Below are 23,705 nucleotides of genomic sequence, written 5' to 3'. Positions count from 1 at the left end.
ATTAGTAACTCCATTCATTTAATATTATTTGAACAGTCTGTCATATGAAGCAAGATAATAGGATAGTGGTTAGCCTGTCAAACAAGAGGTCTGTTAGCCTGTTTTTCTTTTGGGTTTAATTCTGGCTGGACCTCTTGCAGGTATAGCTAATTTAAGCATTCACTGAAGGGTGCATGTTCACTAAACATTTGTAAATTAACTTATAAACTGTGCATTAGACAATAGTACTTGTCAGGAACAGTAAATCTTGGTGTGCAGCATACCTGTATGGAATAAGGGAAATCGAGATCTGCATTCCTTTCTTCCTCCTACTAAGGATCATTGCCATCTGCAGACTGCAGTGTACTGCAAAGACAGCCGAGCTAGTGTTAATCTAGCTGTGTAACCGTAGCAGCGTGGAAGCTCAGCACAGTTGGTAAAACCTGTCCATTCTGAGCAGGGAGCTGATGTCAGTAGGTTGCTACCAATATCGATTTTAAAGCTAGGGCTGAGTGTTTAGCTATGCTAGGCTGCAGCCTCTGACATTGATGCAGTCCTCTGTATGCAGCCTTTAATGCTGAGGGGGGGAGTGTTGATGTCCAAAACCAACTGATGAAGTGTAGTCTGAGTGAATATCTTCTAAAATATTTTATTTAAGTGTGTGGGTATAAGTGTGGTCTTGTGCAGCTGAACGCATACGTAGAATATATTACACAACGGTAAACTACTGTTGAGGCCAGTGTAAGTAGATGAAGTCCTTTATAAAAGGAAATAACTTTCTTGTGTCTTAGTCTTATATTCAAGAAATTCTTAATTGCTTTTGAGTCATTCAGATGACTGAGAAGCAGGCTCTTTAATTTTGTTGTGAAAACCTTATTACATATTTTGAATTGTTACAATTCCACTTTAAAAGGTAAGAAAAGTCAGCATGGTATTCAGATTTGATATGAATTTAGTATTAGAAATTACTTTAATGTCTGTATTGCAAAACTCTTATTCAGCAAATGCTTTAGAGTAGCATTTTACAGTTGAAAAGCTTTAGTTCTGACAATTCTTGTTAAGAAAAATGTATCCTCTTTATGTATTTTAGTAGCAAAAAAGTACACAATAGCCATAACTTTAACCCAGGAAAAAGTGCCCACACAATATAACTACTTTTCCAGCTAAACAGAGAATAATGATTGCCTCGATGCAATGCCTTTGTATGTTTTTATCAACTGTTAGAGCCACACGTGTGCAATTCAACGGCATGGTCAAAATGAACGTGGTTGTGACTACAGAACCCAGCGTCTGTTGCCGTTTATGCCTAGGTGTTCTCAGAGGTAGCTGAATGCAGCTGCTTCTTACAGATTTTCATTAAGGATTTAGAACTTAAGTAAAGAGAATATAGCAGCATATATGAGCATAAGTGACTAGGACAAATGTTGCCGTTTAGTTTTTTTTTTAATCCTTATTCTGTAGTTCATTGTTTCCTAAGAGTAGTTTTTGACTACATAGCTGAGGACATTACTGCCTTAATTTTTCAAGGTGGATGTGTCATTAATTTTGTTTCCATTAAAGATATTGTAGGAAGTTCTTAAGTTTATTTGAATATGTATTTTTTCAGTCCTATTATGTTAAACTGCAGATGCAGAATAGTGTTTTTCAGGGTCTACTATAAATGGAGAAAATGCTTTCAATCCAAAAGTGGGTGGGGGGAATGCAGAGGTGGGTTAACTGTAGGAATATTTGCTTACTTGTTTCTTAGATCACAGAACGTATTTTTAGTAAAGCCTTTCTTTAGTTCATAGTGATTTAAAGCATGTACTCATGCGAGTATATTAGTGAGCATTAATCACAGTGAGTACCTTTGCAAAATTGGGCTTTTAGGGGAGGGTCTGATGACATACTGTAAGTTAGAGTAGCTAAGCAAAAACTCCTTTGTTGAGTGAAAACGTACGGTCCTGAAAGTCCATAAATGTAACTTTCACAGCACATCTGATTAACTGTGAGAGCCCAACCTTGACAGGAAATCAAAGTGGAGGGCTGGTGTTCTCCCAGTCTTGTGGTTTGGAAGCTGACCTGATATTGCAAGTAATTTGAGTGATATTTCGCAAAAATCCAGTTGCGGATGTGTATCTTTCTGGCACTTTTTTCATTTTATATCGATCCCCAGGGTTATGAAGTGATGGCTCTGGAGCTTGAAGCAATCTGCTGTTGCATGCCTACTCAGCCGTATTGCATGCATCTCCAACCAGTGGCGTAGAGAATATTTTTAAAATTTCTGTAGTGGATAGAGAGTTTTATTTTTTTTTGTAATACCATATATGAAATAAGAACTTCACAGGTACAAACATACAAAATGAGAAAATCATTATTGTTTAACAGTTTGCAAGCGTTTTCTTGTGTTTGACAGACGATAAATAAATTGCTACTTCATCTGTGCGCTGTGATTTGTTCTATGACTGCCTAAGGTTTGAAACTTAAGCACTGTCACTTGAAGGATAACTGAAATACTTGCAGATTGGAGAGGTTTTGGACATAGAGAAGACTAGATCTAATTTAAGGGCTTCCTAATAGGAGACGCTTAGAATAGCTTTACATTATGCACAGAGCAAAAATATGTGTCATTGTTTAGTAGTAAAACCAATAAAAATAAACTTTAAAAGAATGTAATAATGACTTCTCTTTCTGTGATAATTTGCTTCATCATCTTGAGATAGGTACCTTGTGGCACCTCAATTAAACGGAGCAGTGTTCTATCTGATGGGAAGTAGAAAGCTTACTGCCTACCGTTGACTCTTAATAAATTTGATGAGTTGTAGTTCGATTGCTTATAAACCTTTGCTTGTTTGTAACACTCTTCATACAAGTTTTTTATTTTGTGTCTTTTATGAAGCTCTGAACAACTTTGCCAATAAGCCGCATGTCTGTGAACAGTGCAGAAACTTGAGCCAGCCCTGCCTGGCTTTGTACGTACTAATTCTTGGCAACTTATCAGTAAACATCCCAGGGCAAAGTTCCACTGATGGTGCTGGCAGTATGATACAGGAGGAAAAAGAAGTTACTAATAGGAAAAACTGCCCTTAATTAAAAAACAAAAACAAACACCCTTGTTATATACAACAATACAGCGCAACAAGGTGGTTGCATTTTGGGGAATTGGAGCAACATACTAGATCTCCAGGTGCTGGGTTTTGGGACAAGAGGGTTTTTGCTTCCTCTTCTGCAACAAAACAGATTGATCTATTCTCTCAAGTGCTACTGTATCAATCAGTGATTATCTCAAAATATTTTAAGCTCTGTAGTCGAGAAGGATTGTCAGTGGTTCAAAATGCAGGACTAGGAATAAGGGACTGTGGCTTTGAAATAATCAGAAAAAAGAGTTAGACTGTCTGGCCTCAAATAACATGTGCCTCTGTTTTCCTATTATTTAAAATGGATGTATCTATTTTAAAATGGATATCTTCAAAAACAACTCCTTCACATCTCAGGATCAAACCACTCTTCCTTATTGCTGTAGTTGTAGGCTCAAAATATGTTTGGATTTATTGGTGTTGCGGTTTGTCTGTGTTTAAATAAATGTGGAAAATGACTGAATATCTGTAGCCTGTTTGTCAGGGGAATATAGAAATTTCTGAGCTCCAAATATGAGAATGTAAACCAGAAGAGAAGCATTTCAGCTGCGACAACATACCTGTTTGCAAAACTTCACTTGTAAAAATATGGTGCAGAGCTAAATGGAGATTGTCACTGAATGTCTTGTAAGAGCAGAAAGCTTTCTGTTTCTTTGACACTTAAAAAAAAAAAAAAAAGGGGGGGGGGAATTGAATATAGTTAACTCCGTTAGACCAGTCCCAATTTTCATATAATAAAACTCCCTATTTTGTAAAATCATTTTGCATGAAACTTTCTTACCTACATTAGTTTTCTATACTTTTATTCCTGCATTAAAAAAAAGTTCATATGGTTTCCATGTCTCTATCAGAAATACAGACCTAATGCTACCTTTCTTTTTTCTTTGCAGTACCTTTCTGTATCTAAAGTTCCTAGTAGTGTGGGCACTAGTACTGTTGGCAGATTTTGTCCTGGAGTTCAGATTTGAATATCTGTGGCCATTCTGGCTCTTCATCAGGAGCGTTTACGATTCCTTCAGATACCAGGGTTTGGTATGTATAACCTAAAATCACCAGTCCTTTGTAGAAAAATCCTGCAATGTTTTATGGCATATAGCATCTTCTACAGCTAATTTAGTAGTTCTGCTGATCGTCTTCTCAAGAAGAGGAATTTTCAAGTGACTAGGTGGCTAATATGGGATCTTGGCTTAAGTTAGACTACCTATTTAATCTTTGGCAAATGGAAGTGAACTATATAGCTATCAAGTTTTTCACCATAGGCAAATAACTTTTGAATTCCTGTGACTAGTGAATTAGTTTAGATCCCTAAATAAGAGAGTTATAAGAGTGTAATATGGATATGCTTGCCTGTTTTAAGTATTTACTACTCTTTCTGAAAGTAAATGACAGTGCTGATTTTTTTTTTGTCAGAAGAAATAATATAGTTATGATAATACTACATCAGCAGTGTAAATGAAAGTCTTCAAAATAATAAGGGATAAATACAGCTGTTTTGAGACTCACTGGAAGAGTGGGCAGGACCAATATTCCTGAGTTGCACGCTTTCTCTCTTAATTGGATATGTCTGTACTTTGACTGGTTAGACTGCTCCATTTCTTTGTCCTGATAATAACTAACACTTAGCCTTTCTAACCTGAAATTGCTGTAGTGTCACCATTAATAAATAAAGTGGTATTATGTGCTGGAATAAACTGAAACACTCTTCTCTCTCCTCCCCTCCCCTCCTTTCTTTTAGGCCTTTTCAGTATTTTTTGTTTGTGTAGCGTTCACATCAAATATAATATGTCTGCTCTTCATACCAATACAATGGCTGTTTTTTGCTGCCAGCACGTATGTATGGGTACAGTATGTCTGGCACACAGGTAGGTCACTCTTCTTTAATTACAACTTACTGATTTGAATATATATCTTACAATTTTTAGTAATATGCAGAAACCCTCTTTTGTTTGTTGCATATGTTTTAAGGTACTTTGTTACAGATTAAATACAATGTTTTTATGCTATCCTTAGTATGCTGATTTGCACTTGATACATCTCTGAGTGAATCTTGTTGTAATCATAAAGGGTTAATTAATGGAACTGAAAGTGTATAAATAGGAATTCCAGGACACTAAAGAATATCTGCCTGACCTCAAAATACTCTGCAGCCATTCAAGAAATACTGAGTACATACAAAAAGTTTGGTGAAACAATGTTATGCTATTCCTTCTACTTGACTAACTTGTTAAAATTGGCTTATTATTGAAAGAGCAAAATACTATTATCGTATTTATAGTTTAAATATTTATTAGTAAAGTCTGTGTGCCAATTGATTCTGTTTCTGAGCACAAAGGCTGATAATATCAATTGTTTGTTACTAACTTGCTGCGGTTGCAGTAGTGGCTGCCCCAACAGTTTGAGACATGTATGGAAAATTCTTTTTTTTAATATGCTTAGAATTCTTTTTTTAAGTAAATCATATGGTTTGGGAGTTTTTGGCTGGGGATTGGGGTTTTTTGGTTTTTTAGTTTGTATGAGCTTTAAGACTTGACATGGGTTATACACTTGTCTTTCCTCGCTCAAAAATTTTAGCAATAAAACTTGAACATTTTTAAAGGTATTTTTCCCTACCCAGGTCCTTGGGATCTTGGGCTTTTGTAATATTTTGTGTTAGACTTGCAATCAGCTCATAAGAATTTGCAAGATAGCATGGATCATTTCTCAGCTTACTGGTAAAAGTAGTCATCTTTCTGACAATTAGTCATTTATAATAATGGCAATGTGGGAGCCAATGGAAGAGACTGTGAACCAGTTGCTGCTCAATTTAAAATATGTAAAAAATCTGGAGCTATTTTTATGACTCTATTAAGATGTTAAAGTATTGTCTGAAGTTGTTCCTCTCAGAGTTAATGTTTAGAAACCCAAAGCAAAAACCTGATGGGACAGTTCTAACTTTAGCTAGTGAGCTCTTTTAATATTTTAATTCACTACAACCTGGGGAACTCAGCTTTTTAAATGCTCATCTAAGTTGATGGGAACTTGCTCTTGACTTTTTTTTTTTGAGAAAGTTATGTCCTTTTTAGGTGGTATGTAGTCACAACTAGTTACAACTTTGCAGTTTATGATTTTTTTCTTCCCTTCCTTCCCAGTTCCTGTAAGCTGAGTGTTCCTGTTATAAGTTTCTCATTTATGCACAGGGAAACTATTCAGAAGACCACAGTATAACACCAGTTTTCCATTGACCAAGAGGATTAACACCTTACTTTTGTGTGGCCACTATTTTACATTCTCATCAGTAGTGTTAGAGAGAGAAATCCGTACAGCGTCCTGAATGTTCCCCTGTTGTAGAGTTTGTCAGAGACTGTTGTCTGCATTACTGTATATGGAGTAACTAGTTCTGTGCTTACTCATTTATGTTTTCTCAGCTGATTTGCTCACATCTGGCACTAATATATACCTAACTTGGAGAGAAAAAGGAGTCCAAGCTTACCACTTCTGATTCAAAGATCACAAGCTCTAACATTACCTCATCTTCTGCAGTCTCTTCCATTTGTGTTCCTTCTCTGTATAGGGTTTTGTGCCAAGTTATTTTGTTAGCTGTGCATCTGTTATTTTTCATTGGTGCCTTGCAAAAGCAAGATAATGAGAGAAAAGTTTAGAGCTGTTCTTAAATAGGACATCCTAGATACTTTATTCTGTAAAAACTCTTACAATTCCATACATGTCTGACTGAAAATTTCCTTTGACTTGTGGAATCTTTTAAAAATAACTTAAAAGTATCTGCTTCTTCTAATATATTACTCAGGCTTCTCTCCTTTTTTTTTTTCTTTCTCTTCTTTCAATAGAGAGGGGTGTGTGTTTACCAACAGTATCACTGTGGATACTTTTTGTTTATATTGAAGCAGCGATTAGATTTAAAGATTTAAAAAATTTCCATGTAGACCTTTGTCGTCCTTTTGCAGCACACTGGTAAGTAGATTTCCCCTCTTTCTTATTATCATTTATATCACCAGATAAATAAATATTTAGGGCTTTTTATTTTGGTTGAAGGTTTGGCTGGTTGGTTTTTCCCCCCACCCTGTCCCTACCTGACATTAAATATTCCATGCAAAATGTATGCTAAACAGTAACCAGGTGCAACCTTTCTGGAGATACAGTGCTTGTGAGCTGTAGGGAATTGAAGTTTTTGGAACATGGATATTCGTAGCGTTTCTGGAAAGTTCTTTTCATCAACTTATAAATTCTTTATTTATATAATGACTGGATGGTAAAAGTAGCATAAAAATATTTTCACTAATAATTTGTATTCTGTTAAGCTGTTAATGGATGAAATTACTTTTCTCTTTTGAGGGGGAAAAAATAATCATTGCTTATAAAGATTTTCTTTTCTGTAACAAAGGACTCCTCTTCTTCCCCTCCAAAATAGAAGGATTCTCGTGACTGATTTCATAATTCACTATAGGATGTGAAAAAGCTTCAGGTTGAAAACCATGATAGAAAATGAAAGATGTTATAACACTACTTCTTTGGAAGTATTAAGAGTGAGTTCAGGCAAAAGACTTAACTACAAAATATCTGTATCTGGAAGAAATACACTTTTATTCAGCGAGTTTTTAGTGTAGCATGCGTTGATCAGGGTAGGTTTAAAATGGGTCCTGCTTTTCATGGAGTCATTTGGTCCAGTTCCCTGTGATACAGTCTTGAGTAAATTAGACATCTGTCACTTTATAGTGTCTACATTGTGTGATAGATCCCTTAAACACTAATTAAATTCTATAATAGATTACAAAAGCACTTAGGAGCTGTGAAGAAAGGTCTTTCTGCTGCTGAATCGGATACAAACATTTCAGCTTGTCATCAGAGTTTTAGAATTGTAGCTACAGCTGGCTTTGCGCAGTATGACAAAAGAAGCATTGGCAAAGATAATGTCAGATGCGTATGCAAATGATTCTTGCATTCTGGTAGCATATTTAGAACCCCAATTTGCACAGTGCTATTACTAAGCAAAGAATGAGAAGACTTTAATGGTTAATACAGTTTGCATCTGAGTTTTCCCCTGATCTAGGGTACCTTTAATGTTTAAAATGTAATTTCACTGTGCTTTCTTAAAATATTTGCCAAAAGTGCATTTATTTTTGTACAAGCACATTTGCCCGTTTATTGAGTATCCTTGTTAATAAATATACTAGCGTGATTTACTAGCATTCTGTATCACTGCAGTTGCCACAAGGTAATATGAATACTTAAATTCTGCACAATGAAGGTGCTCTATGAGAAAGCTAGTTCAAAAGTTCTGTTATGCTTCTGTCATCCCTGCCACCAAATGGAGCAGCTGAGTCCGGTTGGAAGCAAAATTCTGCATATCATATTTGTCAGAAAGATAAGTAGGAGAACTAAGTTTAGAAGTTGTTCACTTGCAGCTTCAAGGTCAGTCTTCTAAACCAGGAGTTTCCAAAGGCTGTTTGTCACCCACAAAATATGTCTTAATTGCACCATCCTCAACAGAGGCAACTGGTTATTGAGGCTGGAACTCCGGGGTCACTTCCAGCTGTGCCGGGTCTGGGCGAGGGCAGCGCGCTCTGGCTGACAGCTTTGGTCCCCCCCAGAAATGCAGCAGCCCTGAAGCTGCATGTTTCAGCTGCTTCTCCAACTCTTGTTCTTTAGTCTGTGCCTCAGTGAGAAGATGTTGCAGGGCCTGTTGCAGAGGCAGGATTTTGCAGAACCATTGTTTTTTCCCTGCTTTAAAGAGTGGTAGTGAAGAGAGATGCTCATAAGTTCTGAGGGGTGTGAAGAGAAGGGACTAAGGATCTGTTTCTCCTTTCGCTGTTCCAGATGGATTTTGTTACTCATCTCTCAGCTTAACGTCACAAATATTACATGGCTCTCCAGGAATAAAGCTTGGGGAACCTCTGTTGTAGTTGGCTGTTATCTCTTTAGAAGATGCATAATTCCTAGTCTGGTGCTTGTCTAAAAGCTGCCTTTGCTATGCATAGTGCAATTGCATTGTCAAAATCCTTTAATTTATGATACAGTTAATTGCTGTCTGTAATGAATTATAGCTGTAATTTTATCATGATAAAGAAATCCCTACGTTTTAAAACTGTAGAATGCAGCAAAAAACATCTTATGTATCACTTTTTATGAAAACTTGTAAGCCAGATGTATTTACAGCTATACATTTTATTAGTTTTCTAATATGGTTACACTTTGGTTAATAAAGTTTTTTTTATTTTGTTTTCCTAGTATTGGCTACCCTGTTGTGACTTTGGGCTTTGGCTTTAAAAGTTACGTCAGCTACAAAATGCGTTTAAGAAAACAAAAAGAAGTGCAGAAAGAGAACGAATTCTACATGCAGCTTCTCCAGCAAGCTCTGCCCCCAGAACAGCAGATGCTACAAAGGCAAGAGAGGGAGGCAGAGGAAGGCAAGTTATCCTTATTACTTAATGTGTTTGCTGTCATCTGCAATTTAAAAAAAAATAAAATGCCTGCTAAGGAAGAGCTTTACTAGTCTGTGTTGTTTTGGCTAAAGTATTGTGAGCTTTGGAACAGAGGAGCTGAAAATATTTTTATTTTGGGCATGGTTTAATATGACAGTAGTAATGAATTGCCTTCTCTGTTTAGTCTCATTAGCAACTGCATTAATGTAGTCAATTAGTGCTCTATGAAGACGTATTTATTACTAAATCCCTTGGTTACTGTGTCCTGCCTGTAATAAGAAAAGTAGTCTTAAAATACCACATGACTTCTGATTTTTTTTTTCCTAAATTAAGATATATTCTAATTATTATTGTTTTCTGTAGAAATGATTGATGCGTACTTACTGATTCTTCTTTGTATGTCACAGTATTGATTGATTTTAATAAACTAAGTATTTTCTTATTTTTGGTATTGCAGCAGCCAAAGGATTATCTGATATGGATTCCTCAATACTTTTGCAGCACAATGGAGGCATTCCAGCCAATAAAAAATTATCTGCAACATTGCCAGAGCTAGAATATAGAGAAAAAGGGAAAGAAAAGGACAAGGATGCAAAGAAACACAACCTTGGAATAAATAACAATATTTTGCAACCTGTAGACTCTAAAATACAAGAAATTGAATACATGGAAAACCATATCAATAGTAAAAGATTAAATAATGATCTTGTAGGAAGTACAGAAAACCTCTTAAAAGAGGACTCATGCACTGCCTCATCCAAAAATTACAAAAACGTCAGTGGAGTTGTGAACTCCTCGCCTCGCAGTCACAGCGCAACTAATGGGAGCATCCCTTCCTCATCTACTAAAAATGAGAAAAAACAGAAGTGTGCTAGCAAGAGCCCAAGCACACATAAGGACTTAATGGAAAATTGTATTCCTAATAACCAGCTAAGCAAACCAGATGCATTGGTAAGGTAAGTTTGATATGAGCATTGTGCGACTGCCTCTCTTGATTTCATTACATCAATTTTTTTTCTTAGAAAAATGCAACTTATGATCCCATAAAGAAAACAGAATGGTCTAGTGATGGGATAAGATAACTAGCAGCTGGGTCTTTTGGTTTCTAGTCCTGATTTTTTGCCTCTGGTATGCAACCTTGAGCAAGTTGCTTACTTTCTACCTCAGAATACAGTACTTACCTACCTCACAGGGGTGTTGTGAGGCCTAATAAATAGCTTTGACAATTATTTGATAGAAGACATGAGAAAAGTATGGAGTACTATTGCTGCTCAGCTCAGTGAATGTGTTCTTGACAAGCTCTTCCTTTGGGTGGTCTTTACAACTCCAGGGAATTCAGTAGGGCTTGATGGTGCCTGAAAAGTTTGGGGGTTGTTTGTTTGTTTGATTATTTATTTCCTCTCTCTGAAATGTTTGGTTTTTGTTTTAATTCTCAATTTACAAAAATGGATGCAAGGTATCAGCTGCTACTTAACCCCTAATCAGAAGGATAGGTTCCTGCTTGCATACCTGCTACCTTGTTAGTTTAAGTACAAGTCATAGTTCACAAGGCAGCTAAATTAAATCCCTGTCAAGATTGGAAAGGTCACATCTTTGCATATGCTTATCTGAACGTTAAATACAGATGTATTTATGAAAAGCAGCTAAGTACTTACAGCACTATCACAAGGGACACAGGATAGACGCTGCAAACTCTTGTAGCAAGTGGACTGGAGTGTTTCCTGTGCGTGCCCAAAGGATGAAATCATTCTGCAAGAGGATCTAGCACGAAAAGAATTGTTCATAGTCGCTGTGCCAGGTCTCCTGCTATTATAGGCACAATCTTGCGTAATCTTTAATAGTTTTTCAAATTCTAGTTAAAATCAGCTGGATTCTTGGACCTGCCATTCAGATGGTTTTAACAGGTTTTAATTTCTGACTTGATTTTATTTGCAAGCACTTGTTCATCTTTTTGGCTTAACCGAGACTTAAATATCTTTCCTCTCTGATGTCTTTACGCCATCTTCTGAAGTCTATTTATAGATAGCAATTGTATCCCCGGTATAGTATGACAATAGCATTTTCTGAAGAGTGCTTCAGGATAGCACTGGAGGTGTGTGTGGAAAATGGAATACAATCATCTCTGAAAATCCTATTTTCTACACTACCATAGCAGCTAACAGCAAAACTGAAATTTTGGGGGTATTGATGGTGATCTGTTTGCTTGTTTGTTTTTGTTTGTTCTTCTTTTTTTTTTTTTTTTTTTTTTTTTTTAATACAGTTACCTATTCCAATGTCATTCCAGGGGATTGCTTTTCCCATCATAGTTCTAGGGTAATTAGGTAAAATTGTTTCAGAGCATGAGGCTCATCAGAACGGAGTAATCATTGCAGGTGTTTTCCTGTCATTCATGTTTTACCTTATTTTTTTTAATCGGATAACAATCTTGAGGCAGTTACTATCATAAGAAAGTAAAAATGCGTTACTTATTGAGTCCTACTTCCAAATTATTAACAATGATCAGGAAGTTCTTCGCAAACTAATAGCAACTGGGGGTCTGCAGTTTTGAAATTGAAACATACTGAGGAAAAAAATGTGGGTGGTTTTGGTTTTTTTTGTAAAAGGGGAGGAGGGGGGATTAGATGACCACTATTACAGTTGTGTTTCAAGTGTAGCAAACTCTGTTTTGAAATTGATATAGGTGAGTCAAAGAAACATGCTGTTACTGCATTTGCAGGGACATCTGGGGTTCAGTTCATCAGAACAAATTTTCCAAAAAAAAAAAAAAAAAGAGGCAAGAGTAGGCTAGTGTTAGAAGTCAACCTGTATAAAGGGACACCTTATCCCACCACGTACTAACTTTATAGCTTTCTCCTTTTAAAGAATGTCTCTCTGGCAGTTTTTAGTCTTTTAAGGATAGCACTTGCTGCAAACACTCTGTATGCTAAGCATGAGTCCTGAGACAAACATTGTTGTCATTTGTTATCAAAACAAGTACGTGTAAGAAAATAGTGTGTAACTATTCAAAATGGGGATAGAGATAGGTCTACAACAAAACTGTTGCACAATTAAGTGTTTTCCTACCACTCCTAGCATCTGTCTCCCTTTTTCTCTTGTACTGAACACTCATTGACCGTGTTTCAGCAAATCCTTGTTGCCTAAGTTAAGTGGCAGATCAAGCTCACTTTCCTTGCAGTCCCTTTTGATAATTGGACTTTTGAATCTGGTCTGTCTCTGAGGATTTGTGCTATGTGAGTACAATTACTTCAATAAAAACATTATTTTCTCCTCTGACATACCTCTGGCAATTAAATATCCAGGCTAATTGATACCTAATGTCTGTAGAAGACTTGCATGAAGCAAATAAGAAACCAGCTAGTTAATCTCACCTGTGAATCAAATTCTGTCTAGACTAATAGGGTGCAGATGGCCCTTTCTCCAGCAAAGCTGCATCTAAATAATCTCATACAGGACTGCGCTTTTTTGTATGTTGCTAGTTTCAGATGGGCATCTCTGTTCTCTTTAGCTGACTTATTTGCTCGCTGGAGAAGAGAACGGATCAGTTTGCCATTGTTGCAGTTCTGCAGTTGAACATTGGGTTGTTCATAAGTCCTCAGAAAAGAGAAGGGAAGCGCTTCATAGGATGACCTGCCAGACCAAGAGTTTTGTTCCACGTAGCTCCGATAAGCAATCGGATTTAAACCTTGTGTGTTTTAGAAATCTCAATGCATAGATTAAAACCTATATGCTATTTCTCAGATGTAGGAAGCCTTGTTCTTCAGAGCTTAGATCAGGTGGTCGTTGTAATTGTACAGCTGGGAGGTTTCTAATACAGAAATTAGTGTGTAATAAACTAGGATGCACCCTTACAGAATCCTAGCTCCTCTAATTCTCTGGGTAGACGGCTAATGTACTCTGAGTGCTGTTATGCAACATCGCCTTCCTCTGCTCTGAAAGTGAATTAAGCCACTTCACTCTGTTGTTTGTTGCGAGTTTGTACGTGGTGTGTGGGTGCGATGTAGCTGTTGTGCTGTAAATTCATGTAGCTGCTTATTGTGCACTGATTTCCCCGTGCAGGCAGGCCACGAGCACTTAAAACACTAACTTCCTGCGTGTTGCTGCTCACACTGTTTCTTATAAATGTAGATAATTGAAATCATTCATGAAGTCTTGCTTCTATTCTGACTGAGTACATAACTCCTACACCAAAAGATTTGCGTTTCTAAATGCGCACACCAAAACAGCTGTTTCAGAAAGCATAAACTTATCTGACAAACTGGATGGGATGGAATGCATTTAAACTTCATATTTACTTTCTTTACTTGTCATTTATGCTGTCTCTGGGTTGCAAAACACTTGTTCATTGTCTTCTCTACTTCCAGTGCTATTAGTCATCCCCATTATTACACTTTGAGGCTGCACTGAGGCTGCACTCTGAAAAGGGCAGTGTGAAGTCCTGTCTCTTCCAGATCTGATCTGCTCAGCCTCCAAATAAAGATGCTTTTTATAACTTCTTGTCCAGCAGATTCACTGTAGGATGTCAAAGCCAAGCTGCTTTCCTTTTGTGTTCACAAATGATTTCCCTGAGCTGACTAACCAGTATTAAATGTAAAGTATGCCTTATGACTGCTAGAGACTAAGGATTAACAGCGGTTATTTGAGACAATTAAAGATTGGGGTTTTTTTGAGAACAAAGCAGTCTTATGTGCTTGTTAACTTTTTTTCTTAAATAGTTATGTAACACATTATATCTAAAAGGGTACTGCTACATAATTTAAGAGTAATATTATATAAACTTAATTGAAGAAAGGATTTTTTTTTTTCTTTTTATTCTGCCTGGTAAATGGTTAGTACATGTGTGTTTAGGTAGTATTTCAGAAGTATCTTTAAATACTTAGCTTTTCTGAGGTGAAAGGAAAACACTGCCCGTGAAATGCATTTTGACAGTCTTTACTATTTTTAACTATCCTTGTGTGTTTAGTTTTCTGGAGAGGAAGTTGCTGATCCCCATTTCTGTGCATTTCAGTCAATATGTTTTGTTATTGCCGTCCTGATAGCTAGAGAAGAGGGATGCAAGAGGCTCTGTCCCTGCTGATGAGCCTTGAAACAATCTCTATACCTTGGGTTTTTGTTAGTTTGTTCCTACAGGTGGAACCAGTAGCTGCTTGGGATGGATGCTGAGTTGGGCTCTGTTTGTTTGTCAAGCGCTTAATCATGGCATCTCAGCTGTCAGGCAAACTGCTCATTTCCCAACCTCACATAATTGGGCCACTGGAGTCATAAATTTGGTATCGTTTTAATGTTGCTCACCAGGAGCTACCAGAGCAAGTTAACTCCTTGTTATTGTTTCACTGTCAGCTCTGAAATGCAGCAGGTTTTGTTCATGTTTTAGGGACCTGATGTATGAAACAAGCCCAAGCTGTAATCATAGCAGAAATTTTCCTTCTTTGTATTATGTATTATATAGCAATAATCATGTCCTGCTTCCAGCTATTTGTACCCTAAAAAAAAAAAAAAAAAAAAAAGCTGGCAGTGCAGCTTGGCAAAACTGTTTGTATCCACAGAAATCTTGCCTTTTGGCACACAAGGTGTTGAAACAAGCTGTCGTATGTACTAATTATTCTCACAGACAGCTTTGATTTCTTCCGGCAATTGGAATAAGGAAAATATCTGTGGAACAAGGAATAGTCTACCACACCTTACTTTTGCTTTCCTAAAACTTGATGTTACCTGCAGAGAGAGATTGGAAGGTTTTAATGTAAACTTCTGCCCATCTGACACTAATTATTTCCACCTTCTGTGGTATCACTAATGTACTAAGAGTGACTGTTTCTCCTTCAGATTGTTAGCTTCCTAACTTATTTTAGATAGTAAGGAGTATTTTTTTGCAGAAAACTCCTGCTGTGGTATTTAAGGCTATAGCAGAGACTACAGCATAATGAAAAGGAGTAATTGAAATCTGGTGAAATGTTACTTTAAAAATAATTTCTGAACAAGCTCATCAATTTATCAATAGATAAATTTCCTATGGTTTTGTCCGCCGCTGACTTGAAAGAGATTATTTTTCTCTGTATTAATTCTGTTCTGGCCCTTTTGGAATTGCACTACAGTAGTTGATCATGCACTGTATGTAGTTTGATCATGTCTCAAATATGTAATTATATCTTTGGACTGTTTATCTTTAGGTTAGATCATCAGTACCGATAGGAGGGGTTGTTTCATAAAAGAATACTCTCCACAGCTTTCGCAAGTTCCTAACTTTCATTACAAAACTTTTAACTACATGGTGATCTGAACAATTCGGATGTGTGTAAGCTTTTCTTACACACAAGTATTGCAATCTTTTGATTAGAGTAAGTGGAACATGTTGGGTTGTCACTCTTTCATACCTGAGCCTACTGCGAGCTCGCCTGGTAAATTGGAGTCTTTGCCCTTTAATGGATACAAAGAGAATGTAGTTCCCACTTTACACACGCCATTTTTAATGTGACTTAGTGTCAATCACTAAGATTCTAGTGTTAAATAAGTGAATATGGCATACAGAACACTTCATGTCCTACATGAGGATAGGAGTTTGTAATCTAATTTAATTCTAAAACGTGCTGCTGGTGCAAGATTTTTGCATTGTCCATTGGAGCTCTGCTACTTGCATGTTTATATAGGAACGTTTTGGGACCGACCCAACTGAAAGTTCGTTAGGCTCTTTAGATTTTTTTTGGAGGGTCAGTAGTTATGTTTCTGTCTTTGCTGGATTTGTTTCTGCTTGCAGAGAAGCAGTTTCTAAGAACAGGGAACTCCTCACTGCAAAGTGTAGTAAATTTAAGGGGCTGCAGGCTAACAGCATCATCTGCTCATAAACAGGAATATCCTATTGGTACATAGCCTATTTGGATATGTTTTAGTAGTGTGGGTAGGAAGATTTGCTGATCTTCCATAGACAACTGAAGCACCCAGAGTTTCATCAGTGTTTTTAAGTTTAATCTTGACTTTGATTTACGGTGAAAGACTTACTGAATGGCAGATAGCTCTGTTTCCTGCAAGTATTACTGCAGATCCCCTGTGGTCCTTCAGAGTAAAAGGAAGAATATTTTAGGCTTGAAGCATGCTTTAAAAGTTAAGATCCTTAAATCTCTAGCTATTAAAGCAAAAAAAAAAAAAAAAAAAAATGTTCAGAAAAGGACAGCCTCCTGAAACACCGAGCGATGGTGAGGACCCCATGAGGCTTTGGCTGTGTGTTCAGGCAGGATCTGTTTGAGTTGTGTGTCATAAGTTTATAATACTTCCTGCTTCTCACAAAATTCATGTACACAGCCCTGGTTGGACATTTTTACCTCTGTTGAGTATAAAAAGGAAGGTTGCAGCTCACAGCCTCCAATATTTCCTCCTGGCTGGGAAAGTAAGCATCTTTCGTTATTGTGGCTTATTCCTTTCTTCTGCTCGCAGTCATGTGCACTCTACGGATCACGCAGGCTTCAGCTTTCTCCATGGCGCCGTCGGAACCAGCCCCGTGAGCGCTGCTGGTACAGAGCTTTCGTTGAAAGCAGCAGGAATGCCACGAACCAGATGGCTTAAGAAGTTGGAACTAATGCCAACGCTCTGTTGCCAAAAATGCTAATTCAGCTTGTCTTGTGCCAGCACCTCCGATTTGTTTGGGCTTTACCTGATCAGAGCTTCTCTTTTTTTTTGAATTAATAAATACCCAAAATAAAGCACAGTATCTCTTATTGGAGCAAGCTTGGCATAGTCTCAGGTATAGAGAGAAGACTGTTCTGCTGCTTTAAGCTGTCTTATTTTCACAATTATCACTTTATTGTAGAGAGGTATATTGAAATTATTTATGTAGACTTGTCAATGTAAAGTGTATGTGATTTATTATGTGCACAGTCTCTTCCTTTACGTTTTCCTACCAGCCATTCTTAAGGTTTATAAAAACCTACATTAAGACCAGTCAACTATTAGCATACAGTAGTCTGTTAATGCTTTCTAAGCATCTTTCATTCTTTGATTAATAAGTTTGCTTTTTCCAAAATATTTGGTTACTGCTTACTGGAAAATGAAATTGAACTGTTATATTGTCACCTAGCCACTGTTCAGCTCTGTCACGGAGCGTAGTGAGAAGAACATACCTAGTATTATCTGCTGGTGTTTTTTCCATTTTTGTTTTGAATGCAACCATTACATGGTCAAATGACCTTTGGTTAGGTTTGCAAACCCTTTTCTTCCCCCAAAAGGGTACAAGGGGTTGAAATGATTTGCCGTCTTCAATATGAAATGTGTATTTCCTAAGTACTGTTATTTGTCTACTAGGTACAAGAATTAAATGGCGTTTTTACAAATACATTTGGCCACAATTTATACTATATTAAAATAAATTCATCTTACCAATAGAGCAGTTCAAATACAACTAGGAAGACAGTTTAGCACAGCTGTAGAAAGTGGGATCTGAGCATTTGAATGGCATTTGTATGAGTGTATGGTAGACCTTGTGGGCTGTTTCTTGCTGTTAATTTACCCGGCAGACCCCTTTGGCTCAGTTCCAGCTTCTTTGTGGACGTGCTTTTATGAAATAAAGTAGAATGTACATGAGTACATACACGACTAGGTTTCATGATTCCATGTTTAACCTCTTCATTCACTCACTCACTCACTCGCTCACTCAGAATGTTCTTACGCCTTGTGTCACTACATTTCATACCAGCGTTTTAGGTTGAGATTTTCCTACATTTAAGTCCAGAAGAGTTAAGTGCCTCATTATGAGGATGAATAGCTATTTTCTTTAATCTGCAGTACTGAATGTCAATAAGATTAGTTCACTCTTGTTTTCTTTTTGGCCTTTGTGACTATTTTCCCCCAAATCTTGATGTTCAGCTTTTGTTAATTTTATATGGAACCTTAGGAAATAAAGAAACATCTTTAACTACTTTTTGAATACTTAAAAACTTGTAAATCAATAACTGATTGAGCAAATGAGAATTGCATGTGAATGACTGAGAGTCATATTTGCTTTCATATAAATGAGTATATAACACAGTGCTTATAAAAGATGATTGACTTATTCACTTATGGTGTGTTTTGAAACTATGGGGAAAAAATGAAGATGAGCTGCATGTCTCTCTTTAGAAACTTGTGTTTTACTTTAATCAATTTTGGTTGAAAATGTTTTAATTAATAAGCTTGCCTGAGTCTTCAAGAACTTTTTAAGGCTATAATTAAGTGTATAGCAGATGGTATCTGTTTAGGAGAAATTAAAACTAAATTTCCTGACTCATCAACTGTGAATGACTTAATATGCACTGTTCATTCAACATGCAGATCATATACTTCAAGGAAAAAAAAACATTTAGGTGAGAATTCAGCAGTGTGCTCTATAGCTTACCTATTACTAACAAATTCAACTCTGAATTTGTTGAGAAAGGTAAAATTGGTTCATATGTGCACCTGTCAGTGTTTGCAACTTCTCAGGCTTATCTGTTTCGTTTCTGCTTCAAGAGGAAAAAATATGATTCCATAGGATTTGTATTACAACTCTGCAGTACTTGGAGGAAAACAAAATGCCCCTGGGAGATTGTAAAGTGTTGTGTAGCTATACATATATAGCTATATATTTATAGTTATGAGGGGTGTGTGTGTGTGTGTTTGTTTTCCTTCAAAATAAACATCAGAATAATACTCTGTGCCTGACGGTGTATGACTTGTGTCTTGACAGTGGGCTGTGCGGAACATTGTCAAAGCAGACGCTTACTGTTGTTCACCGCACACCTATGACACCAGCGGTTTATAGAAGAATAGAATAGCAGATCCTTGCTGAAAAGTTAGATCACGTAACATAGGAAGGAATGCCGGTGTGGTATGTGAAAGAGGGCAAGGCTAGACAGGGATTATAAATATTAAAAGAGCAGATGGTATGATGTTTATTCTGTATTTATTTTTATAGAAAAATATTGAACCTTTGGGTAATTGGGAATAGAGTTGAAAAGAAATTGTCTTTTAAAATGCTGCTTCTTTTTTAGATTGGAACAAGATATTAAAAAGTTAAAGGCTGACCTGCAAGCAAGCAGGCAGATCGAACAGGAGCTACGTAGCCAGATCAGTTCTCTGACTAACACAGAACGGGGAATTCGGTCTGAAATAGGACAGCTCCGGCAAGAAAATGAACTGCTTCAGAACAAGTATGTATTTCTACAAAACTGCGTAATTTAGTTAGTAACAATTGTAGTCTGGTAAAGGGAAATACTGTGTCAAGATTCTACAAAGTTTGAGGCGTGTGCCTGCAGATCCGGCCAGACCCGTTTGGGACCAATACAGTGACAGCAATCTATTTAGTTTGTTTTGTTTTGTTTTTTTAAATGGTCAAGTCCTCTGTTAAAACCTGTACCTGTTACTTTCCAGATTACACAATGCTGTACAAATGAAACAAAAGGACAAACAAATGATCAGCCAGTTGGAGAAGAAACTAAAGGCAGAGCAAGAAGCACGAGCCTTTGTAGAAAAACAATTAATGGAAGAAAAGAAAAGAAAGAAATTGGAAGAAGCAACTGCTGCACGTGCTGTTGCATTTGCTGCTACAAGGTACTTGGTTCTACCCCAAAAGCAAGCTCTACTCCTGAAATGTAGCCATTGCCACTAAAACTCATTCTGGTTTTTTTGTTGTTGTTTTTTGCTTTTTCCCCCCCTTCTCTGCATAAAGGAGCAGTCTGTATATGATATGTATTGCAGTACGGAACCTTAGTTTATGCAGGTTTATTTGTGTCTGAGCAGTGGGAGATCTCTTTCCATGAAGTTGAGTCTCAGTGCTCATATACATTAAATTTACAGGGTGATGACTATGTTCTGTATTATCTGCCGTTCATTGATTGTACTAGCACAGAGATGCTGTACCATGTATGGGTGCTCCAGTTAAAAAGAGGAATGTCCCCTTTCAGGGGAGCTCTGAATTGAGGTTTCGTACAGTGACCTTGGCCAAAATACCATCTTTACCTCACATCTCAAAAGTATTCTGCTCTGACCACCAACTACCAGGGCTCAGCACAGTAGTGTTTCAGCAGCACTGTAGGTGTATAGTTGGAAAACCTTTCAAGATGAAAGCATGGCATGAGTGTAGATGGCTTTAATCTGCAGTGCTCCAAGTGTCTAAAGATAATTATTTCTGCTTTTCTGTTCTCCCTATTTCATAAATATTCCAAATTTCCTAATACTGAGGCATAGCATTGGGTAACTTTTTGCAGCTTTTGGTATTGCTGCCATAAGGTAAATTCTTTTCCTGAAAAGAACAAAGTTAGCTTCCTCTTTTATCCTTCAATATTTATATTAATTTTCATGATATAAACAATTCAGGATTGACAGCCTCATTCTTATTTCACCTTCTTTTCTTTTAATATTTCTTTTGCAGGGGAGAATGTACTGAAACTTTACGGAATCGCATCCGAGAGCTGGAGACAGAGTGCAAGAAGCTAACAATTGACATAAAGCTGAAAGAAGATCAGATGCGAGAACTAGAAATGAAAGTGCAGGTAATGAGAAAGCACCAAGGGCTTGGACTGGCATCGCAATGAGTGCTTGCAACCCTCTGAAATTGGTGGATCTACATAAGAGGCAATCAACACCTTCAAGAATTGGGCTGTTCAGATGTTTGTCTTGCATCAGGCTTTGTAAGAATGTGGGTATGAGAAAGGCTAATAGTCTCAGCTCCCCACCACTTATTTAATGACTACTAATTTTTTATAAAGTAATGGTCTGGATAAACTGAGGAGAATATAATCCCCTCAATTACCTTTTTTCTTATGTAAGAAGCTTGTTGCCAGTCTGCATCCATATAAATTTTACTGTTAAGAACAAGATTGCTTTCTCAACATTTTACTCACTGGCCAGATGTATTTTTTTGGTGAAAGTGCTTGAGTATTGAAAGTACGTTGTGGTAGATTTTCCACAGACGCCCTGTCTGGTGTATTTGAGGTTAAAAGCTTAAATGTGTGAGTTGAAGTTGACTTTATTCCTTTAAAATGTCTATTCCTAAAGATGTACTCAGACTGTCAACTGAGAATTTGCATGTTAGTTCCTTAGCTTTGAGAATACATACACTTTTTAAGTCTTCTGGTTTTTTAGAGGCTCTTTAAAATCCACCTTATGTTACTGTGAACTTGTTTTCAAATAACATATGCAACCTTGCCGTTCCTGGATTTACCAGACCCATGAAAACTAGTTCAGTTTATCCGCTGAGAATGTGTACCTTTCAATATAACTACAGCCATCCATAATCAAGCTTTTTTGTTATAATTTTTACACTGTTAGAAAAGCTATTTTTGTTATAGGTATTAGTATTTCCTCCACAATCTTATTGTTTCTTGATTTAAAACTATAGAACTGTTTTTTCTTATAGTATTTCTCTTTTTGTTAGTCAGCTGAAATGGTAGTACATACATCCCAACCACAATGTGACTTTGTCTTCTATGTACAAAATATTCACCCCCTCCTTTTCTCTGTTTTACATTTCTAGATTTGCAGCACAGTCAGGTTCAGTGTGGGAAGTATTCTGGGATAAAGAAATCCCTCTCATCAAACAATTGTAATAGCTTAAAATGCAGTGTTTATTTTGTATCACTTTAAACTGTCTAGCGAAAGATCAGTCCCCAGTATAGCCGTTTTGCTTGTGGGAAGTGTTTTTGTGTGCCAGAGCTGGGTCCTCTGTGCTTCCAAATGAGCACTGTACAGCTTCTTAGATGGCACTTGGAAGTGATGAGGAGGATCTCTAGAAGGAGGGTCTCCAATGATACCGATGATAGAGAGCTGAGAAGCAGAGCAAATATATTTGCTCACTGCACTGTAATTATACTTTGTACAATATGGATTTAATCACTTGTATGATGGTCATGTATAATTACTGGCAGTAATATTACAGTGTCCTTAATTAACCATCATTTTAATTTTACAGCATTAATACCAGGCCCAGTGGCATGCTGTGGGGAAAGGGAAAGACTTCTCGGTATATCTCATGTGTAAAGTCTATGTGAATAACATTTGTCCTAATTACTCCTACAGGAACTGCGGAAGTACAAGGAAAATGAGAAGGATACGGAGGTGTTAATGTCAGCACTTTCAGCCATGCAGGATAAAACACAGCACTTAGAGAATAGCCTGAGTGCAGAGACAAGAATCAAGCTGGATCTGTTCTCTGCATTAGGAGATGCAAAACGGCAGCTTGAGATTGCCCAAGGTAATGTGCGGTAGTTTAATTCAACTGGTGGTACTGACTGAAACGGTGGAATATGACATAAAGAATACCCTGCCTTTTAACGTACGTGGCAGTGGGTTACAGCCTCAACTCACCAAAGCATTTCAGGTTTCGGTGGGATTTTTTGTCCTTTGTGAATGTGAGCCTAAACACTTCCGCTGATCAGCCTGATTTCCCCAAGCTATTGATCTGAAGACAATATACCCACATCTTGATATTTAACTGAATTTATGATGATGATCTGCATTTTTACAAGCTGTTACCCTAAAGCTGGAGAGCTTTTTTTGAAAAAAGAGTTAGAATATGTAATAAGAGTTGCCATATTTTAAGCCCCTGTCCTTGAGTCGTAATCATAATAGCATATGATACCCCTGAAGTAATTAAAAATATAAAAAACCCTTGTTTTAAACCTCAAATTGGTGAGGTAAGGAGCTGATGCTGCTGTCCCTGTTGAGCTGCTGTTGCAGCCACCAGAGGGAGCATTAAGCCAGGATAAAATCATGCCCAGACTGACCTTTATTCAGCTGTGCAAACCATGAAGCAGAATTAAATAACTTATTGACTTAGTGTCTGTTTAACTTCCTTGTAGAAGTTTGCTTGGTTGCAGGAAACTTTGATTAGAGAAAGAATTTTTATTTTGTTTTAATTTTATTGGAATTTCTCTTTACCTAGTTTCATAGATTATGATGATGATTTTGTAAGTGTACGCAAAGGGGATTTAGAAAACCAATGAGAATAGGACAGCTTTAAAAAATAAGTAACACATTTAGTAAGCAAACACTTGTGCTCCTGCAAGGTGCTTGTAAAATGTGAACTGAAAAGTGCAGAAAAAAATTGAGCTGTAAAAATAATCTTTTGGTACAGTGCAGCTGTGAATTCAAACAGTGCAAAATCTAATAGAAGTGGTATGTGTAGTTGGTAACTAGAGGTAATTAAACACAGTTCATCAGCGTAAACGGGAAGTTGGTGGATTGCGCTGTTACTGGT

The 23,705-nt window shown here is 37.0% G+C and overlaps 1 protein-coding gene across 1 annotated transcript in view; it reads left to right on the top strand.

Moving 5' to 3' along the window:
- The window catches only part of MACO1 (macoilin 1), a 30,959-nt gene that overhangs the window by 5,943 nt on the left and 1,311 nt on the right, over positions 1-23,705 (top strand). The window contains exons 2-10 of the mRNA XM_067311324.1: positions 3,986-4,127; positions 4,831-4,957; positions 6,920-7,043; positions 9,318-9,496; positions 9,969-10,467; positions 19,501-19,659; positions 19,880-20,059; positions 20,880-21,000; positions 22,526-22,700. Coding sequence (XP_067167425.1) covers positions 3,986-4,127; positions 4,831-4,957; positions 6,920-7,043; positions 9,318-9,496; positions 9,969-10,467; positions 19,501-19,659; positions 19,880-20,059; positions 20,880-21,000; positions 22,526-22,700 — 1,706 coding nt within the window. The remainder of the gene's footprint in view (positions 1-3,985; positions 4,128-4,830; positions 4,958-6,919; positions 7,044-9,317; positions 9,497-9,968; positions 10,468-19,500; positions 19,660-19,879; positions 20,060-20,879; positions 21,001-22,525; positions 22,701-23,705) is intronic.

This window comes from Apteryx mantelli, chromosome 27 (genome assembly GCF_036417845.1).
Source record: "Apteryx mantelli isolate bAptMan1 chromosome 27, bAptMan1.hap1, whole genome shotgun sequence".
Lineage (NCBI taxonomy): Eukaryota > Metazoa > Chordata > Aves > Apterygiformes > Apterygidae > Apteryx > Apteryx mantelli.
Note: the sequence above shows the minus strand (reverse complement) of the source record. Positions and strands in the feature narration are given on the sequence as shown.